This window comes from Tachypleus tridentatus, chromosome 10, assembly GCF_004210375.1.
Source record: "Tachypleus tridentatus isolate NWPU-2018 chromosome 10, ASM421037v1, whole genome shotgun sequence".
Taxonomy (NCBI): domain Eukaryota; kingdom Metazoa; phylum Arthropoda; class Merostomata; order Xiphosura; family Limulidae; genus Tachypleus; species Tachypleus tridentatus.
Genome location: NC_134834.1, coordinates 149,632,305 through 149,652,590, shown reverse-complemented (window position 1 = coordinate 149,652,590; position 20,286 = coordinate 149,632,305). Strand labels below are relative to the sequence as shown.

General features: G+C 31.0%; 2 protein-coding genes across 11 annotated transcripts in view; both read right to left on the bottom strand.

Moving 5' to 3' along the window:
- Window positions 1–4,966, bottom strand: part of LOC143230606 (uncharacterized) — a 35,663-nt gene extending 30,697 nt beyond the window's left edge. For both annotated transcript variants that reach the window (XM_076464452.1, XM_076464453.1), the window contains exon 1: window positions 3,901–4,966. In XM_076464452.1, coding sequence (XP_076320567.1) covers window positions 3,901–4,922 — 1,022 coding nt within the window. In that variant the 5' untranslated portion in view covers window positions 4,923–4,966. The remainder of the gene's footprint in view (window positions 1–3,900) is intronic.
- A 6,772-nt stretch (window positions 4,967–11,738) lies between these two features.
- LOC143230604 (solute carrier family 2, facilitated glucose transporter member 1-like) overlaps window positions 11,739–20,286 on the bottom strand; it is a 71,850-nt gene continuing 63,302 nt past the window's right edge. For 5 of the 9 annotated variants that reach the window (XM_076464448.1, XM_076464450.1, XM_076464449.1 and 2 more), the window contains 4 exons: window positions 17,469–17,570; window positions 16,987–17,062; window positions 15,176–15,303; window positions 11,739–12,273 (listed from right to left, as the gene is read on the bottom strand). In XM_076464448.1, coding sequence (XP_076320563.1) covers window positions 12,121–12,273; window positions 15,176–15,303; window positions 16,987–17,062; window positions 17,469–17,570 — 459 coding nt within the window. In that variant the 3' untranslated portion in view covers window positions 11,739–12,120. Of the gene's footprint in view, window positions 12,274–15,063; window positions 15,304–16,986; window positions 17,063–17,468; window positions 17,571–20,286 lie in introns of all 9 variants that reach the window. The other 4 variants (XR_013016545.1, XR_013016543.1, XR_013016546.1 and 1 more) reach the window with 2 other exon arrangements.

Sequence of the window (20,286 nt, the reverse complement as noted above, 5' to 3'; positions counted from 1 at the left end):
CATCTTTTGAAACAGCAGAAAGTCAAGATTTAAAAAATGTAAAGAATGTAAATTCAAGTTAGATCTCTACAAAAATCAGCACTTCCCTTATACAACTAAAGCTTGAAGACCTATTATCAGCATGTACCACTATAAACTTGATTAAAACAAAGCACATGTGAATTAGATATATAGATACTTAATGTTTTATCACTGGATGGGTTCTTTCGTATCATTTCATAAAACAAACAACTATCTATATAATAAAATCAGAAATATTACTAATTTTATGAAAATATTTAAAATCTAAGTAAACCTAAACATAACCAGTACCTCAAGGGCTCAGTCTTAGGACCATTGTTCTTTTTGCTTTACACATCAATGACATAGATGAAGGAATGGTCAATAAGTTACTTAAATTTGCTGATGATATCAAGGTCTTGGATGTTTCTGGCTGTGAAGAGGATGCTGCTGATTTACAAAAGGATTTAGATCATTTATTGAGTTGGACAAATAAATGATTGATGGGTTTTAATCATAATAAATGCAAGATTGTGCATGTTGGATATCATAATTTAAATTATTAGTATAATTTAGATGGGAATAACCTGACCAGTGTTATGAAAGAATGGATTCTTGGTGTAATAGTCTTTAAAACTGTCCAAGCAATTTTCTGTTGCCCTAGTGGTAGGACAAGTAGGATTTAAGCTGTATCTACAGAAATATTGAATACAAGTCTAAAAATGTTATAGTTTCATTGTATAGCTCACTAGTTATGCCTCATTTGAAATATTGTGTTCAGTCTTGAGTTACCTAACTTAAGAAAGACATTAAATTGTTGGAAATGGTTGGAGAGGGGTTACTAGAATGGTGCCTGGGACTGAAGGTTGTCAAACACTGAGGTTGAGATGTCTTGTTTTCTTTTGAAAAATGAAGAGTGAGAGGAGACATGACTGAGGTCCCAAAACACTTATATTACAACAACTTCCCGAGTGTGTACAACATTGTCGTTAACCTATGTTACCACACCTATCCTCTCGTGAGACAAAAAAGGTAAAAAAAGAATCTGATTGAAGTGTTAAAAATTATATGGGGAACAAACAGACCAAATGTATTAACTTTTGCCATGTTTAACCGTAAGAGTGGTCATTTGTACATCAGACAATTTTATTTTTCAGACAGGATGATCAGTCTTTAGATCGGAATGCTTTCAGGCATGGCAGATACAAAAGAATTTGAAAATTTCATGAGTCTTGATAAAAACGTTACAAAATCTGGACTGGATATAGACAGATAAGTAATATCTAATTAAAATTAACCCTTCTGCAAAAGGCTCAGTATAATATACAGAAGTTCATCTACACATTTAAGTATTTGCATTAACTTTTGGTATAGCATGTGTATCTTCATAAAATGTAATCTTTTCTGAAAGTCTACCACAAAATTTTTTACACAAAAAATCAATTTTGAATTAAATATTTGTACTAAAGATTTGTTTGTGAAAATATTAAGACTGTTTCATTGCTAGTCTGAATGCAAAGTGATTTCATGTTATGATCAAAAAACTATTCTTTGTTCCAAAAATCTCAAATATTATTTGCATAATTTCTAAACCCTCGTAAATATTTTTTTTCAGTAAGACGTTTTGTTATATTCTATACCCCAACTATGTGTGGGTCTGTCACTTGACTAACCTCACAGCCATCATAAAAAAATAGGAAATGTTTTTTTCATACTAAAATAGCTACATATTATAACATGAAAATACAAATGTTTAGTCTAAGTAGCTAAAGTCTCATAATGCTGTATATTTATTTTTACTATAACTTTCCAGTCATGTCCAGCTAATATTGCATGATTGGCCACTAAAACAAAAGACTGGGGGAGTTTTAAGATCTATATTTTTCAGAGGGTATCTTCTTGAAATAGTTCAAGTTTCCAAAAAAATAATGCTATTTGCAATGTCTTTCTAGATGCAATTGAAACTGCTAATCTGGAGTTGATTCAACTTCAACAACATCCTTGAGTACAACAACTTAACTGATGCTGTTTGGATGAACAGTAACCAACTCTTCAAAAGTGTTCAACTAATACATTTTAATACAAATCATGATTAATGTAAGGCTTTCATATCTTTGATACTCGTGACTGACCTCATAATAGACAGCAGCTTGCCAGGTTTGGCAACCAACTATTACAAATTTGTTTTGTTTTGAATTTTGTGCTAAACTACACAAGGGCTATCTGCACCAACCATCCCTAATTTAGCAGTGTAAGGCTACAGGGAAGGCAGCTAGACATCACCACTCACTGACAACTGTTGAACAATTCTTTTACCAACAAATAATGGGATTGACTGTCACGTTATAATGTCCCAGGGCTGAAATGGCAAGCATGTTTGGTGTGAAATGGATTTGAACCTGCAACCTTCAGATTATGAGTCAAATGCCTTAACCACCTGACCATATCAGGCCACTATTACAGGTTTTGCAAAACCACTTTTAGCAGATGTTTGATAATATTTAGTATGACAGGCTAAAATTACAACAGGAGCGGGAACAGCTTAAGGACCATGTGGGAAACAGGTTGGTGAGCAATCCTAGTTATGTATTTCTAATACAACCTAATTTCTAATATTTCAAAATTATTTTTATGTTGATGAAAACAGTTTCTGTTTTACCCATTAGTAACTTAATAGTGATCACAGGTTTTCAACTGTCAAAAGCATTCAATCTGACTGGAGGTCTTGTGTGACAGCATCCACTGAAGAATCACCACTAGATGCAGAAAGGGCTTTACATTTGTGGCAGTTCTGGGGTTAGCACCATTCTGTTTGCAAATGGATCTAATGTGTTTGATCTTGATGAAGATAAGTTGTTACATTTTTTTCTCAATCATAACTAAATCTGTTCAATCCACATACAATGTTCTGTTACATTCATTCAGATGCAATTCATTTGAAACTAATCAAAGTTTGTTAAGTAAAGTTCAGAGAAGTTCAATGTGGTCACAAAAAAAATTATTCAGGTTGGACAATAAGACCTATATAAAAGCAGAACTGACAACCAAAAAACAAAAATAAAACTCCTAGTCAAAATGTGTAGAATCTAATTAATTAAAATGAGTAAAGAAAGTGTTTTCTCAGTTATATTTGCTTCCTTTTATCATCTAATAAAAACATCATAAGAGTACAGAGTGTATGAAAGTCTTTAATGTCATAAATACAAATTTATATCACACATCATGAAAATTGTGCTTGGACAAGTAAAAATGATTTTTGAGCAAGTAACTTATCAGTTACCCAAAAGTGCAATACAAAGTTAATGTCAAGCCCTGTTATAAATGGCTAATGTTTGCTTTATTAAATACCTAATCTTAAAATGGGTGGGCAGCAAAAATTCAAGCCATTCTTTTTTCTTTTTATAAATAAATTATCACTTAACATACACAATGCAGTTTCAGCACCAGCAACTAATGTACATCCCAGACATTCTACAATAATGTTATCACATACTCTTAAAACAAGTGCTAATAGATGTGTAAGACATAATAAGCATTATTTTATGCTATACCTCAAGTCTTTCCAAAGATAAATCTTTCTTCATTCTGATATGCTGATAAACTTATTTATGATGATGGGAAGCCCACTTGAAGTAAAAATGTATCTCAGGACAGCTGGTACGGGTATTAACATTTTTACTGATAAAACAGAGAACAACATTTTGACCTAAGAAGGACAAAACGTTGTTTTCTGTTTTATTGGAAAAAGTGTTAATACCCATACTAGTTGTCCAAAGATAAACTTACTTCATATTTCCAAATAAAACTATGAAATACTTACAAAATATACATCAATATCTTACAGCATCTTAACCTGAGCCAATAATTCTAATAATACTTATTTATAAAATAAAACATTACCTTTCTAAAAAGTATGATGTTTTTGGTGTCTTGTATTCCTTTTCATATGAACTATCCACATTTTTGTTGAATTTTCTTTTAACCTGTTTGCTTTTTGATTCCACAACTGCAAGCTTAGGTCCTGATGATTGATTAGTTGTTTTACTATAATGCTTCAACCAAGCTGTTGGCATTTGCAATGTATTAACTGAAAGAACCAATCTGTTTTCTCCAGTTTGACTTGATTGGTTTACAACAGATATCACATTTTCCGGCCTCGACCTTTTACAGTTTATATGCAAGCTGTTATTGTCCACGTTTCTCTTATTGATAACTTCCCTTTGTTCGAGTTCAGGGAGTTGTGAAGATGCGAGACTCAATGAATGATCTCTAACATTAGTATAAACAGGGAAGTCAGATACCTTAAAACTACGTCCCCGTTCCTTGTTAAGTTTACAAAGATATCGTGAGACGTTTCCACAAGTTTTGGTACTGGTAGCCAAAACTGGCTTCTTATAAATTCTGCTTGGTAAACTGATACAATCACCACTTCCAACAATTGTGGGGTTAGACTCATATGGATGAAGATTCAGATTTTGGTCTAAGGATGATTTCGCTGGGGTTATAACGTTAAATTCTGAGGTAGCTCTAGCATTAGTGTTAGTACTACTAAAATGATTAGTTTTATTTCTTAAACGTGGCTTCGACAGGCGAATCTGTGAATGATTAGAAATATTTTGAATGAAGTTGTTGACTTCTTTTAAATCACTTGAGAATTCTGTTACCACTGGACTTACTTTAAACGATGGATTTAAGCTTCTTGAATTAATGTCACGTTTTTGACTCTTACTTAAAGTTAGGCTTAACTGAGCTTGGCGATGTTTGTTTCTTATTTGGTATCTTTTGAACAAAACTATAATCCAAAGCAAAACAGAAATACAACTGAAAATTAAGGTAATTACAGGTAAAAAATATAAGCAAAAAATTATGAGAAAAATACCACCAACGACGAAAATTCGGAGGTGTATTATGAAAGGTTCCATCTTCCATCTATCATCACGCCATTTTTACTATACAAGGTCGTTGGTCTCCCAAAAGCGCTGAAATGAATTGCTAGTATGTGATTGGTGAATATTTGCTAATTATACGGGATATTTTTGACTTAAAAAGAATTTGTTCATTAAACCGTTAATTTTATATATTTATTATTCAATTTTATTTTTATGCTTTTCTATTTATATTTCTAAAAATTATAGTAATTTAAATGTTAGAAATTTCATTGGTTATTTATATTAAATGAAAATAATGGCGCCAAAATGTTTTACCGGAAACCTTACAAATAAAGAAAAAGTGTTTACGCTAATTAGAAGTCAAAAATTGTGAATAATATACTGTTTGACAGGCGTAAATGAGATTATTAAAAATAACTTATCACAAGTAATTAGGAAAGATACTGTTTATAAATTGCAACAATGCTATTCATACTATATATTAGTTGTGCATCTTAAGTTCAAATTTTCATTTTATGATTCCATTTATCCGTAAGGGAGTTGGGCCCGGCATGGCCAAGCGTGTTAAGGCGTGCGACTCGTAATATGAGGGTCGCGGGTTCGCATCCCGGTCGCGCCAAACATGCTCGCCCTCCCAGCCGTGGGGGCGTTATAATGTGATGGTCAATCCCACTATTCGTTGATAAAAAGAGTAGCCCAAGAGTTGGCGGTGGGTGGTGATGACTAGCTGCCTTCCCTCTGGTCTTACACTGCTAAATTAGGGACGGCTAGCACAGATAGCCCTCGAGTAGCTTTGTGCGAAATTCCAACAACAACCTTAAGGGAGTTAATCACCCTTCTGTTTGTGATTTTCTGAAATTACTAAAGAAATTCTGAAGTTTGCACGTGGTATTAAGATTTTTGAGGTGACTAACTGTATTAAAGATGTTAACAACTTGCACTTTTACAGAGGGATTTAAATCGTATGATGCACTGTGCCAGCACGTGGTAAGTGATTTTTAACTACCCAAAATGTGAGGTGACGCACGTAGATTTTCACAATTCAAGTTATTGTTACAATTTAAATGGAAACACATTAAATACTGTAGTTAAAGAAAAAGATCTTGGTGTTGTGATAAAAAAAATCACTTAAATCATATAAACAGTGTATTGTATTGTATTGGGTAGCATTTAAAGAAGTATTGAATACAAGATAAGTAACTTTGTTGTTTAACTATATAAATCACTTGTGAGACCGCATTTAAAGTACTGTGCTCAGTTTTTGACTCCCTTTCTAGGCACGGCAAGATCAGGTGGTTAAGGCACTTGACTCGTAATCTGTGTGTCACTGGTTCGAATCTCCGTCACATCAAACATTCTTGCACTTTCAGCCGTGGTTGCATTATAATGTGACCGTCAATCCCACTATTCGTGAGTAAAAGAGTAGCCCAAGAGTTGGCGGTGGGTGGCAATGACTAGCTGCTTTCCTTCTAGTCTTACACTGCTAAATTAGGGACAGCTAGCGCAGATACCCTCGAGTAGCTTTGCGCGAAATTCAAAACAAAATAAACTCCCTTCCTCGATAAAGACATTAAATTGTTGGACAAGGCTCAGAGAAGAGCCACTAGGATGATGGAATTGTCCTGTCAGAAGAAAGTAAAATATCTAAACTTGCTTTTTTTCTGGAGAGGAGAAAAGTCAGAGAGGATTTGATTGAGGTGTTTAAAATTTTAAAGGATACTGACAGTATAGATTCATCTATTTTTTTTTAAAACTTAGAAGTGAAAATGATAAGAGAAAGAGTCAAATTGAAATGTTGTTAGCGTAAAATTTGTTTGCAATTTAGACAGTATTGCTTTTGAAAACAAAGTGATTGGTTTTTAGAATGAGCTGCATTCATTGGTGATGGATACAAAAATTTAACTGAGTTCAAGAAAAGATTGGATGAATATATAAGTAGCAAGGGATGTTGAGGTGGTTATAACTGGGGGCTGAAAGGGACATCCTTGACAAACTTATAAGCTCATTTTTTGTTTCCTTAAAAAGTTACGAAATTTAGAATTCTAAAAATGTATTGTATATTTTATCCTCATAAAAGGAAAAACAAAGTCGTGTATTTGTGATATATGGTTCTCTAGTGAAGATATAACCGTGGTAAAAGCGCAAGGCCTCATACGACGATAAAACGTTTTTACTGTAATGTTCTGCTCTCTGGAGGTAATGAATTAAATATTTAAAATATTACTCGGTATCTCTAAACTTATAATTTAAAATTTTTGAAACTTAAATGTTTTGGTGAAAATTTTGAAATTAAAAACATTAATATTGTTATTAATTATTAATGCACTTCAGACGGTTGATGCAACCAAAACTCAGGGTCATTAATAGATATTATGAGTCAATCATTACAAAATTAACTTTCTCATTTCAATATCTGTTATTTTTAAAGTTTGTTTTTAAGCGCATCTTAATCTTGATATTTTGATTGTGATTTTTCTGTCTCTCTATCCGATTCATATTTCTTCTCATTTTTTCTTTCCTTTTTTTCTTCAATCTCCCTCCGAGAGTGTATGGTTTTCTCTGAAGTGGGGGTCAAATGCCCCTCATTCATTGCAAGCATGAACTGGAGAGCACATTGTAGTAAACAGAGTAGGTAATTATTATTTTTCTTACTTAGAAAAAAGACTAGACTTAACAAATTACCTGATTTTAACTTTGACTGTTAAACGATTAATACTTGAATGTTATCGTTGTCGCATTTGAAAATGCTTCTAGTTTCACACTTCCAAAACTAGTATAAAATAAATATTTATTCAAGTATATTCAGATGTCTTTTTCTAATTTTCATACTAATATTTTGCATGTAGCTAGAATCTTCCCAGTAAACCAGATGCACAATCCATAGACTTGTACTAGACTTCTCTCGCCCGTTTACATAAAAAAAAAAAAAAATGCATGTAGTAATATGTAAACTTAACATCATGGTCAATCTTAATATTTTTATTGAATTTTATCAAAAATGTAAGTTTGTGTTAGTGCTTATGCACATATAACACATATTCTTTTAGTCTGTGGACTTAAACTATCAAAGCTGATCCCATGCATATATGTTTTGCCCCCTCCTCTAAAATATTTCTGTGGGCACTCATGAGGGTATATACTATGATAATTATTCTGCAGAGTGTATGCTATTTTAGCCCTGTTTCTGTGGTGGTAACAATATTGGGTTTATGCTTATTTCAATCAATGTCACAGAGAATTGTACAATTTGGTATGAGCTGGGGATATCTACCTTATATATGTTTATTTATTATGCTACAAATAAGAATAGTAATTACAAGTAAATGAAGTACAGAATATGTAATGCAAAATTAAACTGAAATTTGGATATGACTAGGTGAGTAAATGAGACTGAACACAATGTTAAACAATGTTTTTTTAAAGTGCTTTTACCATTTAGATTCATTTGATATTCCTTAAATGAAAGTAAAGAGGACATAGTATTCAAACGTTTCCAACCTTAGGCACAAAGATGACACTAGGGACAATATCAAAAATAGCTCTTCAACAACACACCAAAAACAAAGTGAAGAAAAAACAGTTGTGTTACGTGGGACAATGTACTTTGGTTATGTATGACTATTGTAAGAAATAAAGCTACCTTTTAAAATGTGGCTTTCTCATTTATTACAGTTCCAGGTTTGTATACGGCCAGTTTCCATACATAAGTTGTCTGTGATCTAAATTATTAGTGATAAATTTTGAGAAAAAACAACAACAAAAACAGACAGAACATAATCCACTTGTGTTAAAATAATATATTCAAAGTAGGTCAAACGTATGCACAAAAATTCGTCACACGATTGGTTATTACAGTTGTATTCAGTTTTATATAATTGTCTGATCTTTGTCAATGTCCACACAGACAAGTTCAATCACTTCAGAAAACTTTTGATAAGACAAATTATTTTCATCTATCTCTTTTATTATATAACAAACTATGAAACTCATTTTAAAAAATCGCTCATTACAGTTAACGTTAATCACGAAGTCTAACTTCACTTTTACTTTCACTAACATAATTCATTTACTCTTTGTATATGCACGTATTTATAACATGTGACAGTTAAATATAGAAATATCTAGCCTTCTAGTAACAACATTATTACACATAACGAGAAAATGTAGAAGCTTCGTTTGTTTTGGAATTTCGCACAAAGCTACGCGAGGGCTATCTGCGCTAGCCGTCCCTAATTTAGCAGTGTAAGATTAGAGGGAAGGCAGCTAGTCATCACCACCCACCGCCAAGTCTTGGGCTACTCTTTTACCAACGAATAGTGGGATTGACCGTCACATTATAACGCCCCCACGGCTGGGAGGGCGAGCATGTTTGGCGCGACAGGGATGCGAACCCGCGACCCTCATATTACGAGTCGCACGCCTTAACACGCTTGGCCATGCCGGGCCCCGTAGAAGATTCGAGTAAGATGTTAACAATATTACAAAAGCCTAGCACAACTACACACGTAACGTAAGACTAGGACAGAGTTATGTAACGAAACTTATAATTATCGCTTTTAAAATAACTAAATTTTAACACTTGTTATGAAAAGCAAATAATAATTTAATATTAAACCACTAAATAAACTAATTAATCACTTTTAAACTGAACAGTCTTAACTGTATATCTAACATTACGATTATAATTGAAAGTACGTATATTCTGTACACTTTTTTCGTGATAAACTTTTTTTTGTAGCTCAATTCGGGTGTAGAGAATCACTCAAATAAACAACATAATTTCTCTTTACTCCAATGTTTTAGTACATGAGTACCTGTAGGAAAGGGCGAAAGGAGGAATCTGCCCCTTTACATAAAAAATGCACGTATTATGTATACTTAATATTTTAAACTCAATATTTTTAGCAATGTTTATTAAAACTGTAAATTCGTGTTTATGCACACATAACACGTTATTTTATTCTGTTGACTTCACTGTAGAAGCTGATTCCATACGTACATGTTTGCCCTACCCCCGGAAAATATTTCTGTGGACACCCATGTTTCAGTACACAGTTTCATTTAATAATATTTATGTGTACACTTGACTTACAATACAAAATATGATCCTATATATATACGTTCCCCCACCTGAAAATATTTCTGTTGGAACCCATGTTTAAGAATACAGTTTCACTGAATAATATTTCTATGCACATTTGGAAATATCGTGCTTTAGTACAAAGAATTACAAATCTAAGTTCTTACATTTCCAATCCATCATAGTTGTCTAAAGTCACAAATATGAGTATACCTGCATCTCCAATCCACCATGGTTATGAGTTTCTGCATCTTCAATTCAGTATGGTTGAGTAAAGTATTCTCACCATATGTAGCACATGTATTAGTTTTTGTAGCTGAACATGAACGGATTTAGGTCTGTTATTTGCTTTCAGTTTCGATTTCCTTCAGATACAATTTGTGTGATACTAGACCATGAGAACACAAACAGTGAAAAATGTTCAAAATGAGTACCACTTATTTAAACAAAAAAATGAAACTAAAAATCTTGTAACTTTTTTTTCCAAAAGGCACAAAATAATTAAATTAATGAATTATAAATCCCCTAGTAGCTACATCTGTAAGTAAACCACTTAACTTTTCATTCTGTGATACTTTCAGGTGTCTTTTAATATAACCTTGCTAGTTGAAAGGTGTCTTTAAACTTATATTTCTCCCACTTTAAAGACGTGTATTAAGAATTTGACTTCTAATTAACAACTATCAGTTAACAGAGTTAAAATATCACTTCTGATTAACATTTTTTATTTGATAGAGTTGTAATGTGATTTTTAATTAAGATATTTTAGTTGAAAAAGTTGAATTGTGACTTTTAATTAACATCTTTCAGTTGACAAATAGTAATGTGTATTACCTACTTTTGAAAACAACAAAAACAAAGGTACTAGAAATAAATGACTTTATAACACCAAATTTATTATTTTTCTTTAACTTGTTCATTTTTTTAACTTGCACATAGTTACTCCAGGGATATCTACAGTAGCCATTTCTTATTTAGCAGAGATAGACTGGAGGAAAGACAGTTTTCCAATAATTCCTGTTACACACTTTTGAGCTACTCTTTCATCAATGAATAGTGGGACTGATCATCACATCATAATGATCATATAGCAGAAATGGTAAAAATGTTTGGTAATGGAGATTTGAACCTGTGACCCGAGTTCCCTAGCCACTAGGCTACGTTGGGCCTCTTTAGTTAAACATTCTGCATTTCATTTTACAGTTTCTTCTGGACTATATTTCATTTGAGCTGTGTTTGTCATTTATGATCTGTGTTTTAGTGGTGAAGAAACAGTCAAGTGTTTCCAATTGAAGAAAAAGAACAAATTTGGTGTTATAAGGTTGTTTATTACTAGTATTAAAATGTCTTCTGTGAGTTAGTATTTACAACAAATATTAAACAAAAGTAATGTGAATTTAGTTCAAGTTAACAGTTAATGTGTTACATTAAACCTGCACATATTCAGAAAAAAAGAATGAATTCAGAATAAATATGATACCACAAGAAGATACAAGCACATGTTATAGTCATATACCACACAAGTAATAAGTAGCTATAAATGTACATTAAAATTTAGATAATGTGGTGTTCATATGCAGGTATAAATGTACATTAATATACAGATAATGTGTTGTTCAAATGTTGGGATAAAAGTCTATTAACAAATGAGTAATATGATGTTCATATATAGGTATAAAAGTACATTAAAATACAAATAATGTATCAAAAATATACATGGCTCTACTGGTGAACATATAAAGCGTAAATACAAAACTAATACAACATAACATATATATACATCTTTAATTACCTTGGATTATATGGTGTGAATACAAAAAAAGTATATTTTTTTCTGGAAAGATAGAGATACAAATGTGTCACAAAACAGTTGATATTAAGGACTTTATATAGCTATTAACTAACGGTTTGTGTATGTTAAAGAAATACTACTTTTAGCATGTCTGAGTAGGTTTATTATGAGAATATCAGACTAAAAAAAGAAGCCACACAAACATAATAATGTTTATTGAATTAAAGTTAATTAAGTTTCTCAGCTTGAGGAGGTTATATATAATTAAATGGTGTTTATATTTTCTTATATGATCTAAATATGCTCTTTCAGAATAATTATCACGACAAATCTTATTATTGTTCCGAGATGGTGCTGTTTCACACTTGATCTTCACTCACAGATGAATAAAAGAAGGACGACAGATCCACAGGGTTTATATTTTTAGTTTCAGGTAAATATTTGTAGAGGTAAATGCCAAGAAACACTGTGAAGGTGGCAAAGATTAGAAAAACATACTGGTCTAACAGTTGCTGAAAAGTAAAACGTAGTATTTTAATTCACCATGACAATAGATACATCATATTTGATCGTTAAAAAATCTTCCTGCTATTCAATCAAACATGAAAAAACATTAAATTTAATAGAGTTGAAAATTCCTTGATAAGAATTAACTTCTTAACTCTTTATATTACTACATGATCACAAAAACTGAAAACTTCCTTAGAATCACTGAAGGAAAAAATGCTTTAAGATATCTTTATCAAAAATACCATAAACTATTCAGTTCTTTAATCAACGTCATTACATGTCTGTTTGTGTAAGAAATGTTTTAGCCGAAGACTTTTAGAAACACTTTTATAATTAAAAAAATTTCTTTAAAAAATGCAATAGCTTTTAAGACAAGAAAACCTAAGTTTTAACTTTTCCATTTGTCAGATATTTAGATTAACTTCCTGCTCCAAAAAATTGTATACATAAATTCTTTGAGGATCATAACATGGGTAGAAAATTATTAAATATAGAAAAATGGGTTATCTCCATATTTTTATTTCGTTTTTTTAAGCTTTCTTAAGAGTTGTTAGGTTATGAGTTTCATTTATAGTACAAATTCTAAAATAGAAAAGTGAGTCTCAGGACTTGAAGTTAGGAAATCTATACAGAAATATCAAAAGAATAGAATGAAACGGAAAGTCACACCTCTAGAAGACGAGATAAAAATATTATGAAATCTCCAGCAGATAAAGAAAACGTAAGTTCTAAGCAAGTCAAATTATGAAGAAAAGATCTGTAAAAGTTCAAAAATCAAATCTTACTCAAGAGACTTTATTCAGAAGGAACTACATTATTCAATGTAGAATTATATGAGTATGATTATTAAAGATTGAATCTTATAAACTGTATTTGCCCCTAGTTATGAAGTTTACCAAAAATTCACAAGTGTGATGTTCACTTTCTACTGTTGTAACTTTCACTGATTCTTAGTACAAATATGTTTAATTTTATCTTGAATGTTTCACCTTTTGTTAAAGAAACTTTTTATATCAAAAATCATTTAAATACTGTTAAAATGGGTCAGTTAAACATATCTTCTCATACATTTTAATTTAATAACTCTATTTCACAAAAGTTTCAGCCACAGGTACTTCAACAACTGTGATGAGTAAACTACAAAAAATTAAACATTATATGTATATATCCTACTTTCTCTCAACTTGCAAAAATAATTATTCACCACATTCTTAAAAGAAATATAATTATCATAGAATTCACTCTCTTTAAGTATGATTGATGACATTCCCATGGATTCTCCAATAACACTTGTCAACCTCACACTAATAAAGAAACTCTATAAAAGTTAAATGTGACTGAAAGTTTGGTTCCTTTCACTGACAATAAACTTGCAGTAAGGCATCACATTTAAGATGAAACAAATTTCACAGAAAATACTCATCTATTCAGATCATTAGAGAAGTGGAATTACTGGTAACTAAAACAGGAGAAGACATCATGAGAGAAAAAACAACACACTAACAGTTTCTTACACTACACAAGAAACCATCTCTTAACAACAAGATGAGGCATCGTAAAATTTAGTAAAATAGAAAAACAATTGACATTTACAAACCTAACAAGTATTTATTGTCCAACAGGCATAACACTGTTTGTCCATGTTGATTTCCTTACCATACCTACAAAGTACGAGTGAAAAAAAAATGGTGGCTATACATATCAGATGGAATTCTTAGTTTCTGATCTACACTAACCTTGTAAAATACGACCACCATATTTCTTCCATTGAGCAAAAACGTATGTAGAGTATTGCATGAGGATATGAAAAAAGCCATGCTAAAAAAACAGAGTTTCTATGATTACTGAGATTTAAGAGCATATATATGATCCAGAAACCTATAAAAAATCATGTGTGGTGACACATGCATGGGAATAAAATGATGAAATTCTTTACTATGATAACAACTATGTTCCCTTACATGAAAGTACTTATTATAAAATACAATACTAAGAGGTTCTGATGATAAACAAAATGTGGACTTGATATCAACAATCTGTGATAGCCATCCATTGTGCTTTGACATCATACAATAAAATACAATACTAAGAAGTCTTGATGACCATAAAACTGAAAAGTGGACAACATAAAGGTATTAACACACAATGGAGAGCCCCCCCCTCCCTTACAGTGGCATAGCAGTATGTCTGCAAACTGCAGGGCTATAAACTGGGTTTCAATAGCCCACTGTATAGCTTTGTACTTAATTACAAACAAACACACTGGAAAAAAACTGTTACAGTCGTGTATTGTGGTTTGATATCATACAATTTTTTACGACAAATATTTGAAGATTTAGAAATAATTTGTTCACAACAATGTATATACTTTAAATCTTACCTACCCATTCAAAATATATTATACATTTTCACTGTTACCTGTCCATTCCACAGATAGCCTATTATATTGCTTTGTGCTTAACTTCAAATAAACAAACAATCCTATCCAATCACAACAATGTATACATTTTGATCATTACCTATCCATTCCCAACAATATGTATTTTCATTGTTACTTATCCATCAATGGCAATGTATATATTTCAGTTGTTACCCATCCAATTACACTTCAGTATTTGGACCTGTATTATTGTATGACCTTTAAAAATTATAATAAGTTTTGCCTGATAAAGATATACTATGTACAGTAGCAAAAAACTTGCAATAAACTAAACACAAATGTAGAACTAACTCAATTAATTTATAGTTACCAGTTTTACACTTAAGTTATGAGCCTCAAAGAATATACACACCAGAAAGTTCGCACTAAAGATTTTTAGGATACTCAACAGTGGTTTCGAGGTAAATGGTCTTTAGTTCCCTCAACAGGAGTTTTAGAAACTAGTAGAACTTCACTTTTCATACCTGTAGAAGTGGAAAGGTGAGTGCAACTATGAAATTGGCTAACCAGTTTGCCAGACATCCAAGCCCCATTCCTGTTGCTCTGGGACCTTGCTGAAAGAGTTCACTGCCAATCATAAATGGAAGTGGGCCTAAAAGATGAAAACATAATTACATTTTCCTCTGTACTTCATATTCACTGACTTATAACTGTTTGTCGTGTGGAAAAATATTAAGGAGAAGCACTAACAAGTTTATCTGTGATTTAACAGCATGGACTGCTCACGATTAAACCTCTGTTGGGAAGAGGAACAGCTTCTTCGGACTTTGTAATAATTAATTATTTTTGCATAACTTGTATTATGCATATTTGTGTTTATTAGTTTTAAACAATTACACTGAAACACTAAATGTTTAGGAATACTTTAGTTATCTAGATTATTCTATTCTGGTGTTACTGATTTTCTAACACAAAAGTCAAGTGGTATATATGGTTCCAGCAGTAATGTGTATGTATGTATATATACTAGAACTCATTTGGTTGTATTATTACATGGCTGTGTAATTCCACAGGTGTGGCAGATGGATATTTTGTATATAACAAACAAAACAGTTGTTGTTATTATTATCTTCAACACAATTTATCAACCATGATCGTACAAACAGCCCTGCAGTTAAAAGTTATTGGTAAACCCATAAGAAGTACATCTCTTTGTTTATATAACACTGGTTAAATATCTATAAGTATATGCTTCAATAGAGTAACACCACATTGTTTACAAAACACTGGTTAAATATCTATCATTATATGCTTCGAAAGAGTAACACCACATTGGTTATATAAGACTTGTTAAATATATATCAGTATATGCAACAATAGAGTAACACCACTATGTTTATATAACACAGATTAAATATCTATCACTATATGCATCAATAGAGTAACACTACATTGTTGATATAGCACTGGTTAAATATTTATCAGTATATGCATTGATAGAGTAACACCACATTGTTTATATAACACTAGATAAATATAATGAGTTTACAAATAATTGATTAAAACTAGATAAGTTACTTTGTTGCTCTGTATTATTTTTAGCATGTTTTAAATCAAGTCTGATAAGTAATTATTTACTGTTAGTAATTTTATGTTAGAAACGTAAACCTTAATCAACACATCTTTACTCAGTACTTTTGGTTGGAAAACAGCCTAATAAAATTATAAAAGACAACTCACTCAGTATTTATAGATTAATAGGACTAGGTCATAAAAGCTTGTAAAGACACTTACATTCAGTATTTTGTACTCAGAATTCAGCTTGCTACAAAGTATTTAATGAGTTAATTTGAAATGAAAGTTATACTGGTCATACTAAAAAAACATATAATGATAACAACTGACATTACCAACAGAACTATTTTTTACAAGTCTAATGACATACTACGCATTTTGAATAGGCACTGTCGATTAGTTCATGGCATGCTATGTCTTTTCACTAGCTATTTTGGATGAGTTTCATGCCTTATAAGTTTCTTTTACTGATAAATGTACTGACAGTGTTTAAGTATCACATGTTATCTGGTAATGAAAGTGCTTTAGGTCTACAATATCCATGGTTAATACTTTTGGTCTACAATCAAACTCAGTTTTAATCAAAATGGGACACTGACACTGCTCACTTGTGCAATATTATTGATGTTTTAAAAATTATAAAGCTAAAACAATACATTATATAAAGTAAAAAAATTAACAGAAATATATCCAATAAAGTTGGCAAACAATATATAAAAATCAGGCAATATTATTTCCACCACATTACGTACACACTTACCTAAACCAATTCCATACCCAAGGACAAAGCACAGAGAGAAAATAATAATAACGTAGGATAAGGCAGGAGACAAGCTCTGAAACAAAGATTTCAAAGGTTTTTTAATTAAACAAAACTATGATAATTGTACAAGATGTTTATTTATGTGGCTTAACATGCTTATTAAACATTTCAAGTTTACTAGGCTTAATGTGCTTATTAAACACATTAAGTTGATGTTTGATGATTCTTATACAAGATTGTAAAGAATGTGTAAACATAATTTTTTGAGGAGTTTATGTAATTGTGTTTTCAGTTAAAAGAGACAAAAACTGTTACCAAATCATATGAAAGACCATTTAGAAACTTCATAAACAGGCTTACATTCAAATTATTACTTACTGTAATGTTCTATTGAACTAACTGTATTGGTACTTCACTCATTTGTTAAAAGTTCATTTAAACAGGTGTATTTTCAAAAGACAATGTTGGTACTTGCTCACCTGAAGAGCCATTGAAATGGTAAGAAGTACTAGACTACAAGCTACTGAACAGATACTGACGAGAATTAGATTTCTACGTTGACAGCTATTCACTAGTGGTACCTAAAGAGAAAATGAATTTGTGATGATGAGAAATCCTCTTGAAGTAAACAATGTATCTCAAGATGGTTGGTACAGGTATTAAAACTTTTATTAAAATAAAGTAGCAAACAACTTTTATATTTTATTTTAATAAAAGGTTTTAATATTTTTACTTTTGTTTTCTAGAAGACATGGGTGTCCAATAGTTTTGAAGTTTTTTTGTTTTTTTTATAAATGTTACATGAAATGCTGTATTTGAAGTTAGGCCTATAAGTAAACATAGCTATAACAAATGTTACTCCCTTTAAAGAAGAAATAAATTATTTTGTTATTCTTAACTGAAATGGGCTTAGCTATGCTTTAATATATACCAAACAATGCAACAGAACTTGCCCATTAACAAAATATACTACAATATCCAGTTTAGGGTTACATATCCAAGGTAATATTACCCTGATTAATATAGCCTAATATGAGCCTAACCTTTTGCAACACTTATTGTTGAGGATGAGTTATATAACTAATATGAGTAATATGAGAAGTTTATATTAAAATGTTGTTAGATTTTTGTAACAAGTGTTTTCAGAATGATTTATGTACATCCAACTATTGATAATATGTTATTTTCATGATGACTTCTATAACTATGTGATTTACAAAACTTTATTTGGTCTCAACCTTGTGAGGTAGCAATATCTATTTAATATGTAATTTTGGTCCACATTGATGTACTTTTCCTTTCTTTGTTTGACTCAACAATATACGTATTTACTTTAAACCCTACCTGACCTGTCTTCTAGTGAACAATAAACATTTAAAAGTCATTTTTATATTAAGACATTAATATAAAACCTTTTGTATGTTACATTAACAAAAGGTTTCCATAGAGGTGATGCATGGATACCAAGTTCATGAATAATTAAGTAAAACATACTATATATACCACACTTGAATAGATTGTATTTCAACCATTACTGTATTTTTCATGTCCCAGCAGGCTTAATAAGCCCTGTACTGGGCAAAATGTATCATCAGCAATGGCTGAAATACTATTATACACTTCTTGAAAAAACTCCAAGGAACTGTAAAAATAATGTATAGCATTTGAAAAACATATAATAATCCTAATGGTAATGTTTTATGACAAATATAATTAATTATAATCATGTCTCACCAGCTTAGAGAAGTCGTTCTCACCAATAAACAATTATATAAAACAAATATTAAATAGCTATGTGACATACAATTTCATGATCTGATAATATAATTAAGCTCCTTAAGTCTACATTTGCCTAATTAGGATGAGGTCAAAAATTTATAATACTAAAATTTGTTAAAAGGCATTATTACAAGCATTCTAACTTTTATTTGTGACACTAAGAAGTGTCTAATATTGCTCTTGTGAATAGTTTTGTGAACTAGGTTTTCTTCTTTTGGTTCTTTTTTTATTATCATTATTTGGATATGAAAAGCATTGCTTTCTCATATATTGATGTTCATAGTTGGAGATTGAACTGTTTAATTATCACATCCTAGGCAGGCACTTTTATTACATTTTGTAAAACATGTGTTTATAACTATCCATATTTTTTGTACCCTTGCAGTAACATCATTATTTGATACTACTTCCCACTACAGGCTTTAATTGTGATTAATTAAATAACTCTATGATGTAAAAAATCTTATTTTGGTTTGATTTACGTGCTAGAGGAGCTTATGACCAGCCCAAACATACACTTTCCTCTTTCCAGTAAGGAGTCTTTCTACAGTATACTTGTTAGAACACAGTAACCAATCACAAATCTCAGAGAAACAACTTTTGTACTTCATTATTTTACACTTTTTTTCGTAATTTTTTAACATAAATTACACATTGTAAATAAGATGTGTTTGATGTATTACTTACAGTATTATAAACTTGAAGAGTATGACAATGGCACTCCTTCTTCCAATAATATCCTTAACGATCTTTTAGTACTAAAATACACTTTAATATGATTTTGATTGAAAAAAAATCTGTCCCTTCCAATTTTTAAACAACAAGGAAAATATATCAAGCCAAAATTCTGGCATTTTCTGATTGACATGCAATGTCTTTAAAATAAAACATCTGAAGGCTTATTTGGCTCTATTTAATTATATTCTTTCTTTCCTTGGTTACTTGTACTTTAAATTATTTACTATTATTATCTAAATACTGTAACAGGACTCTAAAAACAGGTCCAAGCAATTATTCATTTTACATTTTTCTTAAAGGTTGCAAGATAGTTCATAAGTAATGGGTTTTCAGATTGTTTAACATTACATATAATATGAGTATGACAAGAGAGTAGCTTCACATATCAACTTTGTCTTCATTAACAGTTAAACAATGACATGAAAATGATGTGTGATTGAAGTTTTATTAAAATTATCCAAGTTAAATAAATGAGTTAAAAATGAACTTCAAAGTGTTGGTGACATGAATTAAAAACACTTACCTGACATACTTAATGACCACGTGCTTTTACCACTGTCACCATAACCATCATACATTTTTTGAAGCACAACTACTTGAGATACTTGCAATAAAGAGCTATTTTGTATGCTTAGTGCTGCTACCTAGTGAGATAAATGTGAACTATTTTCCTGCATATTTCTCACATCAGTTACACATAAGATGATAAACAGTAAACAGCTAAGAAGATTCTATATCAATTCAGTAACCAAATATACAGTTACAGGAACGGTTTTGTGA